This window comes from Cavia porcellus, unplaced genomic scaffold (assembly GCF_034190915.1).
Source record: "Cavia porcellus strain 051 isolate PalLab524CR breed Dunkin Hartley unplaced genomic scaffold, mCavPor4.1 scaffold_61, whole genome shotgun sequence".
NCBI classification, from domain to species: domain Eukaryota; kingdom Metazoa; phylum Chordata; class Mammalia; order Rodentia; family Caviidae; genus Cavia; species Cavia porcellus.
Genome location: NW_026947544.1, coordinates 672,588 through 692,367, shown reverse-complemented (window position 1 = coordinate 692,367; position 19,780 = coordinate 672,588). Strand labels below are relative to the sequence as shown.

The following is a 19,780-nucleotide window of genomic DNA, read 5'->3' as shown; positions in this document are numbered from 1 at the left end:
AAAGATGGTACAGCTCATTCCAGCAAAGCTCTGTATATTCCTTACACCACAGAACCAGGCTTGTAAAGGCTTGGTCAATGTTCGATCTCATCAATAGTGCTGAGACGCAAACAAGCATGTCATGACAGTGAGAGATTTAAAGCTCAAGTATGTTCTCCGTTAAAAACAGTTTATGCAAGGGAATGTGCCAAGTAAAAAACACTTCACAGACATGAAAGACATTTATTCCTCCTATCTTTTGTCTCCTTCCTTGACACATGAGCAATCTCAGCAAAACAAAACATTTGAGACATAACCCACATTATAAAAGTTAACTAGATGCATTGTTCAGATCCAAACAAATCACGTAGGGAGAACCACTGTCTTTCAAAATTTATATAGTTGATAAGTACAAATATAACTGGTGGGAAATACCTTAGCATAGATTTTTGATTATGTGGGCAACAGTAGATATGCTCTAAGCAAAGAAAAAAAGAAGATAGATAAGTTAGTATAGCCTAAATATATGACAACAGTTACATTTAACTGTCATTGTCTTATGACTTTAGGTTTGGAGTAATTTCCATGCAGGTGGGTTGAGGCTAGGTCCTTTGGACTATAAGATTTCACTTCGTAGAGAGTACAGAGTACTAGGTCTTTTCCAAACAAGAGCACACCACACCTGGGCAACTCTTTATTATAAATTTCAACTTCAAACAAAGTAGAAAGAAGCAGTCCAAAACATATTTAAAAACAAGCAGGACTAAAATGCCTAGGTAGGCTTAGGTTTTATAACAATTAGAAGCGATATGGAAGGAAACTGAAATGAAAGAGGAGAGGGTAAAAAGGGTATCCTGGGGTCAGCGGATGATGTAGCGTACATAAGGCACTTCAACATCGTCTCCATTCACATCGCTGCAACATAGCTCCAACACCAGGGTGCGAACATGTTGGCCCAGTTTTCGTTTTGAAACACAGCTCACAATCTCTGTCAGACTGGGGCAAGAAGCAGAGTTACAAGAGCTCAAAGCAACAAAGGGACAAGTCACAGCATAGAAGGGAAGGGCAGTGAGCTTGCAATGATGAAACTACAAGTTGAGCATCCCATAGGAAGCCCCTCCTACCCACAAAGCCACCAACTCACGGCTGTTCCAACCGTTTCTTAAGCTTGGCTCCCGGCATAAAGAAGGAATAGAGCATAGACACACCCTGTGACAGCATAGTCACCTCCAATCTATGCTCTGTCTGCAAAGAATGAGAAAGGGAACAACACTAAACATAAATGAGATCAACATGTAGTTATCTGTACAACTGCCTTATCCAAGTGACCCGAGTGAAGCACAAAACTGCCTTACCTTAAAGTAATCTAGGAACTGCTTGAGGGTCATTTCCTCACCATTAGGCTGCCGTCCCCGTACCTCAAAGCAATCCCACAATGTCCATACTCGGTGATAGTACTGAGGAATGAAAAGAAGGAGAATGGGACAGGAGCTATACCAACTGCTCTGTGCTAAGTTCAGACAATGTGCAGGCCTCTGCTGTTCAAAACCCTGATGGCCATATCATGCTATGAACAGGCAGAAGAAATACTTGCAATCCAGACCACACAATTATGGGAAATGGAAACTTCCACTCACTTCTCTTCCACATTGCTCTTCCATTTAGTCTCTTATGTTTTAGTCTCTTACGTACACTGGCCCTCTCGTTCCTTGTGAACATGTTGCCTGGACTTCTACTACGCCCAGCTCCACACAAAGAACAAGAAAGGATACAGAACAACAAGAATACACAAATGTACAGATACTATACTACCGAAAGTCATATCTGCTATGAGGAGGACTGGGGAGGGTTTTCCATCGAATGATATCCAGGCACATGGGCTCACATATGGCTAATATCAAGTTTCCAACTACGCAGATCCCCCACCTGGTGACGGGGTGGTGCAAGGGGCTCAGAGAAGATGAAGAGAGGTAGTGCCAAGTTGATGAAACTGTTCCTATAGGACTGAAGCTTTTGGTGTCCCTGTACCACTTTGTACAGCTCCAGACACACAAGGCCAACGACAGCTGCTGTTGTAGTCGCAATGGCTGGGATGATCTTTCCTGCAATCATCTTGCTCTGAAATTTAGGAAATGAACAGGAATGATCATTGTTAAAGTAGGGAGGGCATGCAGAAGAAGCCAAATGCGGGAACTGAAGCTTGGGGAAAGGTGGAAGGTAGGATTGTGACTAACATCACCTTATGACGGTCTGCAGGAGAAATGTCATAGTTCTCAGCTCGAAGGTTGGATGCAGCTACGATGAAATCCATATGGAAGTTGCTGTCATCATCCTGTTGGGAGCAGGAGGAAGTAATACTAATGCACAGAGGGTCCACTTAAGAAAACTTTCTTTACTTCCTGGGGACCCATAAGTAATCCATGCACACTGTCAATCTGCCCAAAATATACAAAATGAATAGACTCCATGGAAGACCTGTAAGCCTGACAAAGGCCATAGATTAAACTGCTGTCAATCCACCCATGCACCTCATGCCACCACCCATATCCAGCACCTTCTCAAAGTCAATGGGATGCATCTTGAACCCTGAGAGACTGGCTGGACTGGGAAGTTTCCCCTTCACTTCCTGCAGGTGGCTGTCATCTACAAGACAAGAAAGAACACCACTAGCTTTGCTAATCCCAAAGTAAAAGCAAGAGTCTGAGATAAAAATCAAGAGTGCACAGTGCAGCAGAAAGTTCCACAATCAAAAAGGATATCAAGAAGACTGGCATCACAGGAATGAGTTGCAGAAGATCTATGGAAAAGCACATGGTATCTAGGAGTGAGGAATACAGGGACACTAACTCTGAGGATACTGACAAAACAGGTGAAAATATTACGAATCAACATATTGTATGCACAGTAACCCGTAGGCAGAAGCAATTGAAACATTCATCAACAAATAAATAGATAAAGCATACCATACACACACAATGCAGTGTCATTAGCCTTAAATGAAAAATACAGTAAAATATGTCATAAAATATGAACCTTGCAGGGACTGAGCTGTGTGGGTGTGTCTGTGTATCCACATACAAATGAGGACAATATGCTATGAGAAATAACACAAATGCAAAAATGTAAACAGTGTTTTTTTCCACATATACGTCATGGAATAACCAAACTCACGAAAAGTAGATGATAGCTTCCAGAGATCGTGGTGAGAGAAAGATGGGGAGAATGTATTAAATGAGCAGTATTTCCCTATTGTTTTGTTATGTTGGACTTGGGACATAGAGGTCAAGCATGCTAGGTAAGCGCAACCACCAAGCCACACTCCAGTCCACATGTATACGTGTGCAGATGAGAAAGACAAAGACTGCATAACAATATCAATCAACAGTATTACTGAACAGAACACAGAGCTGCAGCCAAGATGGCAAATATGAAGTGTTCTGACCACAATTTTAAAGAACAGAAAGAAAGGAGATACAGAAGACAATGAGGAATAGGGATGCACTGAGTGGCAGAGGACTTCTCCAGCATCTACAAAGTCCTGGGGTTCATCCTCAGTGCCACAATATACACAAACAAATAAAACTTAAAAAGACTGGCAAGGAGAAAAAGAAGAATAATTTCATGACACAAGAACGAGAGGACAAGGCAGTAAACATAAGACTGAGACGCTAGCGGAGAAGTAAATATTGACAGGAACTGCAGGAAAATTCACCGGAAAAAAATTACACAATATGATACCTGGATTCAAATTTAGAAGAAAAGGACAGAAGTGGACAGGTGAAAAGATACCGATATGTGTGAAGGATGACACATGTTATGAAATGGAGACACCTGAAGACATACATAGCATAACATGATGAAATCACTATTGAAAACAAAATACCTTAAGGTAGGAAATACAAATACTCGAGAACAAGAAAATCAAAAAGAGACAGAGAGAACACCCCACATGAAGAAACATATAGAACATGAGACACCTAACCAGAGGGAAATTGCAAGCCAGAGAAAGTCTGAGGAGATACCAGGGTGGAGAAAGGGGAGAAATGGGGAGACAGAAAAGGCAAAGTAGCAGAGGGAAAGACCACACTCAGAAACTATACTTCTCTTTCCATCAGCTAAACATATCTTAAAGAAACAGACAAAAGGAGAGAAATCAGGAAAACACAGGAAAAGGGATTTACAATTATCCTTTTATCTACAGAAGAAACAAGAAACAAGTGACAGTATTTGTCTCACTCACTCTCACATTTGACATGGAAGACGGCAGAGGCTCAAAGCATGGTGTGCAGGTGAACGTCAGGCACACAGGCCTGCGGTCACACAGGCTGGCCAGCAGCAGACTAATGAAAGTGGAAGCCTGGCTGGGCAGACGACAGGCAGAGCAGTGACTCCTGACCAAACAGTCAAATGCCCTCACCAAAAGAAGCACTGCTGTCCTGCAGCTCCTCGTCAGAATCATGGATCTTCACACCCGACTTGGGAGTAAATCTGGGGACCGGAAGGGACTGCAGAAGTGTGACTAGGGAAGATCGGTCCTGAGACCCTGTCAGTCCATACATCTGGGCAAACAGGTTGGCAGCAGCCATCACATAGTCCAGGTGCAGAGACTGGAAGAAGGCAGGACATGGAAAACTGAGAATATCCACCTGGGGCATGGGGGTCTTCACTCAGTTCTCACCTACCCAGGAAACCCCAGGAAAAAGACTTACATTGTTTACATCAAAGGTCAGTGGGTGTGGACAGCGTTTGGGCCCAGACCAGAACAGTGCTCCTGAACTTGTGAGCTAGGAGGGAAAGAACAGGTCTGGGGAAGTCTGTCTTCATATTTGCAGCTTAGCCTCCCAAATTCACTTTGTGCCAAACACAGAGCAAGTTAACATTTATAGTTTTATCAGTAGTGTCTTTATTACTTGACTATAAATGTTTGCAAACAAGTCCTCATACAACTCCTCTAACACATCACTAATCCAGCTCTACCTATTACTACTGTGGTACAGAAACAACATACATCACTTGTCCTAATGTTAAATGGGAGGTGGAACATGAATCCACACCAGTTAAGTGCACTCTAAAGTCCAAAACTGTCTGCCCTGATGTTCGTATGTATAGCTCTCATTGCAAATCAGTACCACTGAACCCCCACCATAGGAGAGGAACAGTCAAACACCTTAGTTTGAGAAATGGGAAACGGGATAAAAATAGATGTCTGCAGAAAACAATGGCCGAAGAAGCAAGTATGATCTTAGGGTGCCTCTGACAACAAGACTACGTAGCAGAAGCCATGATGAAAGCATCAATAAAATTCCCAGTGGTTGAAAATAAACTCTTGCCTAAAGGACAGAATAATAAAAAGAGGAAAAGTGCAATACCTGGTTGGGAGGAAAATTGTGCAGCAGCTGCTGGATGTCGTCGGAATATTTTGTGTGCCAGTGGTGGTAGGCCCAGGTCACACAGTCAACCCAGGTGTGTGGTCGCTGCTGCACCAGGCTGCGCTGCACAGCTTCCAGGACCTCCAAACACTGGGTGCCAGCTAGCCCCAGTGTCCGGTCCATGAACTTGGGGTCCCTAACAGGAATTGGAGGAAGTAAACAGCTAGATTACTTCACAGGCTCAGAGGCAGGCTAGAGTCCAGCCTTCTTGTCCTATGGGAAACTGCTCCTACCATACTCACACCCACCACATGCTAAGAGGCTCATGCATGCAGGAAGCTGCTAAAGCTTGAAAGCCTGGCCTGGTACTGAGCGCTTCAGGGGAAAGAACACAAACAGCCTATCCTGGCAGGTAGGTAGGGTAGGAAAGTATGTGAGACACTTACGTGAGATACTGGTTGGCATTTTCTGCTGGTTGTTTAAAAAGGCCTTCAAACTCATCCCGAGCCCACTGGAAAAAGAGCAAACAAACCAAGGAGGGCAATATTTAATCAACAAAAGGGCCTGGGGAGGTAGCTCAGTGTGTAGATCCTGGGTTCAGTCCCAAGTACTCTGTGTAAGACACAGATAGCGACACACACAGTGAGACAGACAAAGGCAGAGACACAAAGCTCACCAGTAAGACAAGAACTGATGCTTGGAGAGAAAAATCAAAATCTCTCAAAATTGAGTCTTCAAATTTCCCCAACTTTTCATCTCCAATTTAAAAATCAATAACCTTGATCTGCAGTCATAACACAAATATGTATCTGTGTGTGAACACTTGCATACGTGTATCACTGCAAACAAGGTTCAATCCAATTTTTAAAATTTGACATCTAAAAGTAAGAATCCCTGTACTAAAACTTGGAACTGTGTGAAAAACTGTTTTATTTTTATACTCTGAAAGCTTAACTGTCAAGCACGTTTGAATTCTAGCTCTTTCACAAAAAAAAAAAAAAAAAAAAAAAAAAAAAAAAATCAAAAAAATTTTAAAAATTATTCAAAGTGTCATAAATACAGCAAAAATGCTTCCACAAATAAACTAGTAATATTTTCTTCAACAAATAATATTAATCAGTGGCATAAAAGAAACAAATTATCTTATACTAAAATAGATTTTGAAACAACATGGGGTAGGAATTTGAACTTTTGCCTATTTAATTATCTTCTATTTTGTACATTTGAGTAAAATTGTGTAATTCAGTAATCATATACACACACTCATAAATGTGTTTGTCATATAAGAGATACCACGGGATGTTAAATCTTGTGTTTTTGGCTTATTTGGATTGATGTTCTGTTCTCAACTTACTTTTGACTACAAATAACTACAATTTACCTCTCTTTACCACAGCAGGCTACTGCACTGGGTACAAATATCACAGTTTCCTTATCACTTGTCTGTTTATGACACAAACTGTTCCAAGGTCTACCCAGTTACTATACCAGTTACTATAACCACTAGAAATATGGGTATTCACATCCCTAAGTAACAGGATGGTTTTTCACTATTTGGAGAAGAAACCTAGAATGGGTATAGCTGTGTCAAAATAAAATTACATTTTGTACATCTGACTCACCATACTGATATCCACTGCAACCAAAGAAAATAGTTGCTTTTTCTAGAAAAATCTTTACTAGAATTTAATAAATGTTTTGATGATAGCCACCTCAGATCAAATCTCAGTGAACTTTTAATTTGCATTTCTCTGATGATGACTAAGTACTGTTTCATTATTTACTGATCATTTGTACTACTTCTAAGAAGCATGTATTCATTGTGACTGCCCATATGTTTTGCTTTTTTTTTTTTTTTTTTCTTTTGGTACCAGGGATCAAACTCACAACCTTGCGCTTGCCAGGCAGGCACTTATGTTCTGATTGTCTATATCCTGGTCTTTTTTTTTTTTTTTGAGGTCATTACATTTTCTTGATCTTAGTCTTCTAAGGAATACCTGGCAATATGTCTTTTCCCATTCACTAAGTTGTCACTTCACTCTGGAGGTTGTGTCCTCTGCTGTATAGGAGCTTTTAAATTTGGTATGATCCTGTTTGTTGAATCCCTGGACTTCTGTTCAGAAATTCCTTCCCTATGTCTATGTCTGCAATAGTGTTATCCAGCTAATGCTTTTAAAATACACATGGCAAAAGTAGTATTCCCACCTCTTGGAACTGCTAGCAAAGAATCTGCACATAAACGTATTCACAAAGTTTATAGCGGTTCCAACTGCCTATTCAATGTTAGGTACTTCTTTAGAGTAGCACTGCAGCAAGAAGTAACTACTGTCATAGACAAGGCATGACGCATAGAGATAGGAAACACAAATCCATGGTAAATCTGTTAAGACTTTTTTCTCCTGAGCTTACCTGCATGGCAGGTAGAGGGTTAACAGCATAGAAAAAATTTTATATGCACACTTACTACACCCCGACATGCATACAAGGATGTATCCATTAACATGAACATACACCCTGGAACCTTGGAAAAAAAAGGGTTAGAAATGGAACTGCAGTTATTCCTTCCCTCCTTCAAATCCCTTTAACATATCACTAAAGAACTGAGAATTCTAGTGAAAGCAGAAGGTTATTTCTGAGTTGCAAGAACAGTAGAATTACAGTTAGCTTCTGGGTTCCAGGTTCCAGAAGTATTCATTTTGTCCAGCTATGTGATATACACTGTGCTATGTAATGGACACCATGAATATGCTTTACACAAATGGGTACTATCCCAATAAACAGTTAAGTTTAAATGTTAACTACCCAATGCCACTATCACTGCCTGGTGTAGCACAGTCAAGTGGACGGGCATTCATGCCAGTGACAGCAAGTAACAAATCAAATCAGAGCCTCCGGAGAGTGAGACCTAAGAATCATGGGTCCTAACATGTTATAACACAGCTTGGGAAACAGTTTACAGGAAGTTAAACTGTGCCCTTAAATTTAAAGTTAGGGTTTGGATTTTTTGAGGTGATTATTGGCGGTGATGCAGGGAACATAGTTTTGTTTTAACTCAGAATCTTCACACTGAGTTACACTGGGCTGCTCCACCGGCCCCTATTTTGCTTTTTGTTTCTGTTTTTGTTTTGTTTTGAACTCTGAGTCTAAGATCCTCCAAGTTCATAGATTACCTACGCTGGACTTAAATGTGTGGTCCTCCTACCACAGGTTTCCAAAACACTGATAATCCTTGCAATTGATATCACACTGCACCCAGCTAACAGATGACTTTTGTTTGTTTGCTTGTTTAAGAAACAGTGGGAGGAATCTTAGCAAATCAAAAAGATTTTTACCCAGAGATATGCTTTTACATTTCAGATACACATGCTGACTTACATTCATTATACCTCAAACATCAATGTTGCAAAGTTAAAAAAATAATTTTCAGATTCTAGGCTGCTTAGTATGAAGAAAGGGAATGAGGCTGGACATAGACATGTTGTGATAGATGCTGCAGTTCCTCAATGATAAACAAGGTCTGCTTAGATGCCTAGCTCTTTATCCCCCCTTCCAAGGCTGATTACCTGCAGGGTGTGCTCGATGACATTGGGGAAGTTCCTCAGTGTGCAGATAGGGATCGACTTCTCAGGTGGGTCATAGCTAGACCTGTAGGACTCTGTCAGAAAAGGAATAACCACCTGCACACTGCCTTTGGTGCCCTGGGTGCCTGATTCCAGCAGAGGCTTACGATACAATACACAGCGCTGGTCCACATACATGCCTTCAGAGAGGGAAGGGGCATGACATGAGAGCTGAAAAGACACATTAGGACACGCAGCAAGAAGACAACCTCCCCAATTCTGCCACTGTTCCCACCACCATCAAAACTCACGGGCATCCACATTGTCCAGTGCATTGGCCACACCATCCAGGTTTTGGAAGAAGTCATCAGTATAGATGTGTTCTGTATCAGGGCCCACACGATTCTGGTGGCTTATCACCCTGATATGCGGGTTTATTTGACGCACTGCCGCAGCAGCTCTCTCAGACTTTGATTTCTGGGTAGAAATAAGGAAACAGAGCAACTTCCCATACACACAGTCCAGAACGTCTTTACAGAGCTATCCTGAGAATTAATTTATCTAATGGTAGGCTAGGCATAGGCACTGAGTTAGCAAATCTCAGCTCAGCACAAGGGACAATCTGTGCCTACCCTACAGGGCTGAGGGTGTGACAAATGGGGCAGATGTTTGATACAAAATAAACCAACGGCCTCCAATTAAATGAAAGTAACACACATTTATCTCCCCAACACTTAGGGTTTTCGGCTTAAGGAGCCCAGAGCTGGAATAAATTCAACCAAATCAAACAAACCAATGTGCTACCATGAGGATAAACAGTCTTTCTAATCCCAAGTCACATTCCACTTGTCAAAAGCCTCCACTGACTCACACTTCTGCAGAGGTAAAAGCCTCTTCCATAGAACTTCCCTCTCTCATCGTAAACCATTTATAGCCTCACAGTTATGCCCGGGCTCTACTTGAATTTGTTTGGTATAGTGTTCTCTCAGATGACTTCTTATTGTTATGTTCTTCAGTTCTTTCAAGAAATGCCATTTCCCAAAGAGGCTTTCTGTATCTACATTAAGGTATCCTCTATTGCACTTGATTTCATTTTGGAAGATTTCCTTTCATTTGCACGTTTCCAATATATATGTTTACAATCAGCTAATGGAGTAAGGCCCATATTTACCGTATCTTACATTTACTATTCCCCTTCTTTTCCTTTCCACCCAATCAAGTTTCCCTCATCTCATTTTGTCTTCCTTTTTTTTTTAGTTCACATGTAAAACATACTGGACAAATATACTGTGGGTAGTTGCCATTTTATGTGACGTGTTAATTCTTTTCAAGTCCACTTCTGCTCCTTCTTCACTTCTCCTGGTTCCCTTCCACACTGAAAATGATCTATGGCACTGTTGTTTCTTCCTCTCTTTTAGCGTATGTCTATAGTGTGTTAACTTTCTTGTGGCAAGCTGGTATATGCACAGAGCACATTGTCTCAAGCCTCTTTTCATCCTTCAAAATTCTGCTCCTCCCCTCTCCATCTCTTGTCCCCTTTCCATTTGAGAAAGATGTTTCCCTCTCAACTTAGATTCTCATTATTTCAGATTTCTCATGAGTAAAATATGCCAAGCTTGTAGGTTTGATTCATTGCACCTAATACAATAGTCTCAACATGAATACCTTGTTTACAAAGGACTCAAGGTTATCCTTCTCAAAAGAAGAACAGAGTACTATCACCCATATACATATTTTCTCTCCTTCTTGATTAATGGACATAAGGGCTACTTCCAAGATTTAGCTATTTTGATCTGTGATGTCATAAATCAGGAATATGTACTTATCACTGTACTATGACATCTCTTCACTCTTTTGGGAAGATTTCTAGAAGGGAAAGAGCTGGCACTCTCATTTGTCCTATATCTTGTTTTCATTATCGTGTGCTAACCTTAATTCTATCTTTTGTTCACTGTTTATCACAGATGTCCTTACCACTTTCACTTGATGTTTGTTATGTCACAGCTGTCATTATTTCTCATATTAATTTGAACTGAAAATCGGCAAAGTAGCCAGTTTCAAAACCCATTGCACATAATGCATGAACCATAAACAATATTATGAAAAACAATCCCAAAACAGAATTTTTGTAAGAATCACATAGCACTCAAAGGCTTATGAAGCACCCTTGAAAGGACATAGCCTCATAAATACAGACACACTATCTATCCATTTTATTCTGTATGTTTTCTTAAAAGGATTGCAAGGAATATTGAGCATCACAAAACAAATTTTAAGAGTTCTGTTTTCTACATTCATTCATTAACTAATGTATAATCTCACTATGTAGTTCAGGCAGGTTGTGAATGCACTATGTAGCCAACACTATCTAGCCTTGAACTTCAGGCAATTCTTCTGCCTCGGCGTACCAGTCCTGGGATTTCTATGACAGTGCAACCACAACAGGCAAGTATGTATTACACCTACTGATAGTTCAAAATTAAACACACAGTGGACCAAGCTCAGACATTTAAAGTTTAGTTTAACTTTGAAATTGTGATTTCATATCCAGATTAATACAAGGGCTCCCTTAATTTTCCTTTTGATTGGATCTTTAAACAACCCAAGTTCTCCTTTCACCATTTTCTATATTTGGAAAATACTTTCTCTTTGAATTAAGAAAATCTTCCTGCCATGAAAATTCCACTCACATGAAAAAGTAATCATGTAAGGAAGCCTTACAGTCTTAAAATAAATATAATCTTGATGACTCTGTAATACAGACTCATCCAGAGGACACGAGAAAGGATTCTGAGTATTTTCCCTTTAACACACATTTTTCCTTTAGGGAACACACCTGGCACTTCAAATGTCTGGCACACAGAATGTGAAGTATGAAGTGAGTCAAGAAAGATAAGCAACATTTATCTTCACAGAAGACTCTCAGAAATGTTTCAACCGTCCAGTTTCATATTTGTAAACTGGTGTTGAAAAAAAAAAAAAAACTCAAAGAAATAAGAGTTGGGGAAAACAGCTGGGCCAAATATAAGACCAAAGACGTACTCAATACACTTTTGTTGAGCTACTGAATGAATGCTAACAAATGAGCTAAAAGAAGTAAGAAACAGGCTTAAAAATTTACAAATGATGTGCAAGACAGTTATGAAGAAGCAAACATACCTAAGTCATCAAGTTCTGAAACAAGAAGTTTATGAAGGAAGAGAGACAAATCCATGCCCTGCCCCACTCACTGTGACATCCCAGGATCTGAATAGAAACTGTCGGTTCAGATTGGACTTCTCAATGGTATCCATGTCAGTAACTGTGATCTCACCATGCTCCCCACAGCCTAGTCCAATCATGGCGAAGTTCTTGAGCAGTTCACAGCCAATAGCCCCTGCGCCCACCTGGAAGTCAGGAATGAGAAATCTGGTCAGAGAGAATGAAGGTAGTGTGACATTACCCACCACTCCTCACTTCCACTAGAGACAGTAAGAAAGGCCTAAAGGACCTCATGTCTCATGCAAGTCAGGTCAGAGAGCCATTAAAGCTATGGTCACCTGAAGGAGGCGGCACCAGACAAGAAAGCCAAGGAGGTATCAGGCTCTTCTCAATCAACAAAAAGAGGAAAGGGGATGGGACCAGAGTTTAAAGATCAAGACGTTCCTCTCAATATCAGAAAGAGATTCTGGAAGTGGAAGCCATGCACCGGGAAGATGAAGATAGTGAGTGTCCAAGTGTGTCATTCACCAGAAAGTACTTCTGCTCGCCCAGCTGCTCCTGCAGGTCTGTGCCAAACACAGCTACTTGTCCATCATAACGGTTCTGGCGCTGTATCATGGGAAGAAAGAGGTTACAGAGATGTCACACACATCCCAAATAGTGCTTTTCCACAGCCCTGCTTACGTACGGGGACACATTTATCTTCCATGGAGCCTTCCTGGTCTTCAGGGAGACACTCAAGAGCATCAAAGTACAGCCACTGCCTGATGGGCATGAACTTCCCTGAACAGGCCTGGGGAAAGCAGAGTGTCAGCAGGTAACCAAGGCCGATACAGATTAGCAAGTGATGGAGTCAGAAAGACACCCGGACTACACAAGTTTTGCCCTGCCTAACCCAACCTGACCTTCATGACCTCCTGTGCAGCCAGGCCTCCAATAAAAGCATTAATTGGTGCAAGATCACCAGCAGCCACATAGGCCAACTTCCGAATGAGGTCTTCATCCAGGATGTCCTGCTGGACAGAAGGCAAGGCTCCAGCATTCACAGCTTGTGCTAGGGCTACCACTTTTTCTGCATCCTCCTGGTGGGCCAAAGAAACCCAGAGAGAACTTGTTAGAACACTACAGAAGGAAGGGAAGGGATGTAATGAGAAACGAAGAGCTCGATGAACAGGGAAGACAATGTCTCAGACCAAGAATTCTGGATGTCTCAACCACTCCCTTACCTTATTATGAGGTCTAGGTTGCCTGCTGTTCTGAACACAGAATTCATGTAGGGCTTGGAAGCCAATGTGCAGGTGTGCAGGGTGGGAATACTTAGCAAAGTCTGTTATCACAAAGTCCGGCTCTGCCAGTGAGGCTACTAAGGGTTTCTGTAGAAAGTGGGACAGGAACAACACAGGTTAAAAAAACGCAAAACCAAACCAACAAAACAACACATCTCAACTAAAACAAAAACTAGAAATGTGGAAAACACCCTGCAGTTGATCCTCCCATTGCCCCACTGGCTTTACTCACAAAACTAATTTTCTTAGATAGTTTCACTTGACTAACGATGCCTCCACAGATGTAATCAGAGAAGCTGGAGGTATCACAGATACTAAATGTATAGGGACCTGGAAGATTAAATAAAATAGTGAGTTGGAGGGAGAACCTGTAGTTCCATGTAATATCCCTCCCACATTATACCTGCCAAAGATCAACAGTACCAGCAAACCAAGGAAAAGCCACCTTTTCCTAGATCAGTCATTAGAGGTCTCTTCCTAAGCACTGGTGAGATCAGAAATCATCCCTCTTCTGCCTCCTGCCCCAAAGCTAGCTCAAGCCTGACATGCAACTGTGGGCTATCCACCAGCCCTGGAGAACCTCCTGGGTTCAAGCTACTGCCCTCTTCATTCAACACTCAATTCCAGACTCAGAAAAATTCTTTCAAAAGGCAGCCAGCAGAAATACAAGTTACACTCAGAAGAGCTGAAAGAATTAGCAGCAGGTGCACAATAGAGAAAATGTTAAAGAGCGTCTTCAAGGTGATAGAAAATTACATCAGATGTAATTTGGGGTGTACAGGGAAAAAGGAGGGACATTGGAATTTGTGACATGTAGCCATCAATGTCTCTTCTTCAGGAAATCTTTTATAACTGTCATCAGCAAAGCAAGTAACACAAATTGAGAAAGGACACATATAAAAGCAAAACTCAACAGCAAACAGAGCAATGCTAAAACCCCTATCAAGCATGCATGCACATGAAAGTAAACCATCACTCAGAGAGCAAAATAACTACACTCTACAGGTCCTGAAATGTTATCCTTTTGGAAATGTAAAGATACAGAAATTTTAAAGCAAATACCTAAACAGCTGTAATCATTAACAACTTTTTGAGATAAGCAAACAGAAAAGACTACACTACAGAATTCTACCTGCAACACTTTCATCAGTGGGATCCCATGGCTCTGCCTCTACTGAACCTCCATAAAGGTTCCAGACACACCATGGCTCCCTTCTGGCTTCCAATTTGCTTCAGACTAGAGAAATGTATCATTTCTTGTCCTCTAGGACTGCCCCACAGCTAAGGGCAACTTTCCACCTGCTCTAGGCAGCCATTTCTCATCAAACCCAGCCTTGGTATACCTAGCACTTGGATCTCTAGGGGCTCTCTGCCATTGAGTTCCTTCATGCCCTGAACTTCTGAGAAGGAGACAAAATCGCCACTCTCAAATCCGTGCTGCGCTTCATCCAGACAGGTGACAATTCCAGGGTTGCCCTAGTGGGAAAAGGGGTGAGTTTTACAGATCAGGTAAGACTGTCAGAAGGGAAGAGGCAAGGATAGTTGTTGCCCATCTATTTATTACAACCACTGGTCTGCTTACCTTGGTGACCATAGACACCATCGCACTTAGTGGTTGCTCCCCAGTGGAATCCCTGAGAAGCATTTCCTCCCCAAAGTCACAGAAGAGCTGCCTATACAGGGAGGCAACAGAACTGATGGGAAAGACCACGTACACAGGCACTCACAGGTTTCAAAATATAGCCAATGCTTGCCTAACAAACTGAGATATGAGTGGTGGGTGGCAAAGGGTGTTCACACCAGTGCAGAGAAAGTGAACACAGAAATCTGTCAATCTGGTTGCCTAAGAGTGGTATGACTCTTAGGCTGGGTGTGGCAAGTCTTAGGAGGACAGAAGAGGGATTCACTCACCCAAATAGGCCCCGAGTATCTGCTACCACCAGCTTGATTCCACGACTGTGACACACTTCAGCCACCTGGAGCTGGCACTGCAAAGGAGTGTTCGCAAGGACCACCACCTGCAAACAGGAAGTGGCATTAGAGTGACCTGGCACAAAGGGAACGGGGACAGGAAACAGAAAAATCTGAGAGGGATGGCACCAGGACAGAATGAAGAAATGAAGATCCTAGCAGTGATAAGTCAGCCCTCTTTCACAAACATTTAAAAATTCCCAGGGTGTCAGACTCAGAAGGAAAACTCAGTTTAAAAAAAATGAAAAAAAAAAAAAAAAAAAGGAAGAAAACAAAGACCAAACAAACAAAAAACAATCTCCAATACTTAAGAAGGATAAGGAGGTAATGAAGTACAGAATCTGAAGATGGGTTAATTAATTCAGCTGCCTGTCTACAACCCAATTGTTCTCCAAGAAATAAACTAATAGAAATACTTTGTTCCAGCCAAAGTCTGCTTTTACGTATGAAGAACCTACTTGTTCCAACTTTCCAGAAAATTACCACAGAGCCACAGTTGAATTGCTCTACAACTGAGGTGTTGGTTTAAATTTCCTTGATTCTTCAACAGGACATAGGACCAGGGATGCACTTCTCTGTACAGTGCCTGCCTGGCAAATGCAAGGTGCTGGGTTTAATTCCTGGTCCTAACGCAATACAAAATGGAGAAGGCTTCAGGAAGACACGTTTCTACTTCTGTAACAAGAGTTCTGTCTAGTACCGGGGTCCACTTTGAAGCCAAGGGAAAGCAGCATCCAAAGCTCTTCTCTAGCTCTTCTCTGCTGTGTAAGAGACACCTCTATACCACCAATGCCATGCCACTTGCCAGTCAAAGGTCAGGTTGCTCAAAAAGTCTAAGGTCAACCTTATTTCTGTTGCTATTCTACAAACGGGAAAAGTAAGGGCAGAGCTGATTAAGTGACTTTTTCACAATGATGTAGAAAGACAGAACACACAGGCAATCTAGTTCAAGACTTCAGAGCTCCTAATTACAACACCAAAGTATACTACTGCACTCTTCTTTCTGAAAGGCTATGAATCTACCAAAGACAAGTCCCACACCTGATTCTATTCCTAAGCCTAGGCTCTCACAAAAATCATGACCACAGGGCCAGCCCATTTAACACATGACCAACAGATACTACCTGACAAATTTAGGCACCAGCAGGGCGATGCTTCAAAGTACCTGGAAACCACTAAGGAAGTCTTCCTCAAGGGGTCCCCTGTAGGTGCTGACAGGTACATAGCTGTTGAGTTCGGCAAGCCGGGGTTGTGACACCTCAGCTCGGTTTTTACCAATATCATCCTCTTGCAGATAGTACTACAAAGAACACATCAAGAGAGGACTGAAATAGATGCACATATGAAGGAGGCTAGCATCTTAGCAAGGAGACTCAGACAGGTACCTGGGAAGAGAGGTCAGACCACTGAGCAGTGCCTTCATCGTGGAGTGTGACAGCCTTTACACCACCAAGGATGATGTTCTTAGCAATCTCCACACCCAGGCCCCGCAAACCTGATATCAGCACACTGGATTTCTGGAGATGTTTCATTGCCTCATGACCCAACACATACCTGCAGATGGAAACTTCTGGGTCAGAGCCTGAACCACCCCATCCTATCCACTCTGTGCTTCCTCCTTCCTTCTCATCCCCAGGTCTGGCCCCACTCACAGCTGACGGGAGTAAAGAGCTTCATCTATGGTTGTGTCACTATTTTTTGGTATTGCCTAGGGAGAGAAACAGACAAAACCAAAGGGGGGGGGGGGGGAGAACCAGGTTCAGAAAGACATAATAGGGGCTTCAACAGAGGGATTTTTATAAGAAACCCACTCTACCCTCCCACCTGGCAGTCTCCAGGAAGACACTCACAGTCATTGGTCCTGAGGACTCATCCAACATAGGGGGCGGAGAATCCAGTGCTGCTGAATCAGGTCCAGATACTTTACGTTTCTTGGACAGCAGTAAGCTGGACATCTGTGAGGAAAAGGGAGCACCAGCAGTGAGGCACACAGCACACCTACTTTAAAGAAAAGGGAGTAAACAACATGCTAAAGTACTGAGACAGGATAGATTAAGACCCAAACAGTAAGCCGACACCATCCAGATGTCAAAGAGTGATCAGGCTTCTCTGATCAATGATACCAAACCCCTTTCAGCACTGACTTTTTATAATAAGAGATAGGCCCCAGATATAAGTGGTGAGGAGTCTCTGGTAACAGTTGTTAGAACTGACAGGGCCTAAAAGAATCAGAGGGGGAAATGGTGAGACAGACTGGTAGATTTCTCAGGGCAGAGTATCCAAACAACTCTTGCCTGATGTCTGGTCTTAGAGGACATGGAGGTAAGCACTCATGTGAAGGGAGAATGGGGGAGAAGTCTGACATAAAAGCTGCTGTTGGCAGCGTGACAGGATGAGGCAGGAGGATTCTGGGTGGGGAACTTACTTAGCACTTTAATGAGACTCTGTATTAATATATACAAACAAATAAATGAACGTACAAATGAATGCATGAAAAGGACTGTAGCTTAGCTAACTACAAAGACTCTGGGTTCAATCCCTAGGATTAAGCACCAACTGGAGGACAATCATGAGTTTGAGACCAGTCTAGGCTGCACAGCATGACTTAGTTAAACAAAGGAAAACAAAACAAAAAACCCCAAACCCAATCCCTAAAACTGACCCTTCACCCCCACTTCCCATGTTGAGAAGCTGTTTCTAAAGGACAGTGTTTGACTCACAGGGTTTTCTCTCATAGAAGGCATTTGGGTTCGACCGTGACATTTGACACATGCTAGGCCTTAGGATGTTTCTGAGAGGAAAAGGATTCAAAACACTGTCTGTAATGTCACACTCTGGAGAAACTCCCCTAGAGGCATCTTAAAGTAGATTAAGCTTCTTGTCTTAGGGGACAAACAGGTGTGTCTCTCATGGAAGATGCTACAGACAGGCACAGATGTGTTAACTAGATGAAGCCAGCAAGGCCAGGAACAAATACACTGCTTTCCTTACTTTTCCTAACAGTGAGGGAAACAAACCTGAAAAGAGAGTGATGTCTAACAGGAAAAGCTCAAAGAAGGTTAGTCCTGAGGAGAAGTGAAGCCCAAACAGATTCTCCCAGGAAAACTGTGAGGAGAAACACTGCCAGAGCTTTAATGAGGCCTGCTAGGAAACTAAGCAGAACATTGGAACTGGCACAGTCTTGGAGACAGATCGAACTTGTAAATCCCTATAAGTGGGAAGGAATGGAGTTTAACGTTGGGGTTATTTAGCCTGGAACAGCAGTGCAGTCCAAAATTGCAGGACCTGAGAGGCTGAGGCAGAAGGATGTAACTTTTTCCGCCCAGTCCCAGTAGCTAGGTAGTGAGGGCCTCTCAGAATTAGAAGAGAAAAATGCGATTGGTAAGCTTATACCCAGGGCAAAAGCCACTAAACAAATACGAAGAAAACTATGCGAAGGAGCCAGCAGGCAAGAGGCCCAGGCTGAGGCACCAGCTGGGTTGGTGGGAGTGCCAATGCAGCGGAGCGGGTGGGGACTGGGGCGTGGGCTGTTCCAGTCCCTGCGCTTATGCCGTCCCTAAGTCAGACTGCTGAACACCAGATAAGGCAAAACTAGGTTTCAGAATCCCCTTCACCTCCCACTACCCGAAGTGCTGTCTCAGCACGGTGTGGCCTGACATCCCGGCCAGGCAGGGCTCCAGGCCCTCCTAAGGCTCCCGGCCGCCTCAAAAGGCTGCTCGCTTGTGAACCAACCACAGCTCCTCGGGCACCCGCCCAAGAGCCAAGGAGACCCCCAGAGCCACTCTCCTGCTTCCTCCTCTCCGCAGCCTGGGGGCCAAAAGCTGCAGCCTTCACCTACCCTTCTCTGGGAAAGTGCAGCTGAGTCGTTTCCTTAGACACACAGCAACTCCAAGCCGGGCGCCCTAGCCAAGGGAGCAAGATGGCGCTTGAAGAGCTCAGGGCAGGAACCAAACGTCCAGCAAGGCTCATAGGGAGGCGGGCCACGCGCCTTCACAGGTCTCGCGAGATGTCATCTGCGCACAGCCACTTCCGGGTCGGAGGTGCCTCTGTGTCCCTGGGGCCAGGAGCCCCTAGATGAGGATGAGTGTTAGTTGGCACAGCCATGACTGGGTCTGAAGCAGTACAGACCCGCCTCACAGCAGGTTGTTGGCTGTGAATTATGCGGGGTTATCGGAGCCAGGCAGAGAGTCTCACACTGGAGAAAACAAAAATTGGCAGACAGTGCCAAAGGTTACAACCAACTGCGAGTTGTCAACTGCAGAGTATGTAACAGTGAATGTCCTTTCACTGACCAAGGCTGCTAAATTTCTATTCCAGGGTTCCGCTTTGAATCCTTCCCTAGGAACCGACACCTTAATTTCGCCTTCTGCAAAATCCGACAAGAACCTCCTATGCCCAAAATAAGTCAGAAAAT

At 43.0% G+C, this 19,780-nt stretch overlaps 1 protein-coding gene across 1 annotated transcript; it reads right to left on the bottom strand.

Annotated features, from left to right (window-relative positions):
• Nucleotides 1-717: 717 nt before the first annotated feature.
• Nucleotides 718-19,315, bottom strand: LOC134475101 (ubiquitin-like modifier-activating enzyme 1). The gene is made up of 26 exons (XM_063244464.1): nucleotides 19,205-19,315; nucleotides 17,217-17,321; nucleotides 17,019-17,074; nucleotides 16,752-16,920; nucleotides 16,532-16,666; nucleotides 15,307-15,413; nucleotides 14,978-15,068; nucleotides 14,739-14,871; nucleotides 13,628-13,725; nucleotides 13,336-13,482; nucleotides 13,015-13,191; nucleotides 12,798-12,902; nucleotides 12,638-12,718; nucleotides 12,139-12,294; nucleotides 9,220-9,385; nucleotides 8,912-9,108; nucleotides 5,795-5,859; nucleotides 5,349-5,544; nucleotides 4,689-4,763; nucleotides 4,397-4,586; nucleotides 2,534-2,622; nucleotides 2,219-2,311; nucleotides 1,906-2,097; nucleotides 1,335-1,436; nucleotides 1,124-1,224; nucleotides 718-975 (listed from the first exon to the last, which is right to left on the bottom strand). Exons 2-26 carry the CDS (start codon nucleotides 17,319-17,321, stop codon nucleotides 840-842), a joined length of 3,162 nt encoding a protein of 1,053 aa, XP_063100534.1. The 5' UTR covers nucleotides 19,205-19,315; the 3' UTR covers nucleotides 718-839.
• Between the last annotated feature and the right edge of the window lie 465 nt (nucleotides 19,316-19,780).

What these genes read in the sequence shown, in the direction of transcription:
- LOC134475101 (XM_063244464.1), bottom strand. Translation starts at nt 17,321, where the DNA reads ATGTCCAGCTTACTGCTGTCCAAGAAACGTAAAGTATCTGGACCTGAT. An exon ending in TGGTGTCTATGGTCACCAAG is followed by an intron (nt 14,872 to 14,977) that starts GTAAGCAGACCA and finishes TTTTCCCACTAG; the next exon opens with GGCAACCCTGGAATTGTCAC. An exon ending in GGACAGCAGTGCTTCTTTTG is followed by an intron (nt 2,623 to 4,396) that starts GTGAGGGCATTT and finishes CTTGTCTTGTAG; the next exon opens with ATGACAGCCACCTGCAGGAA.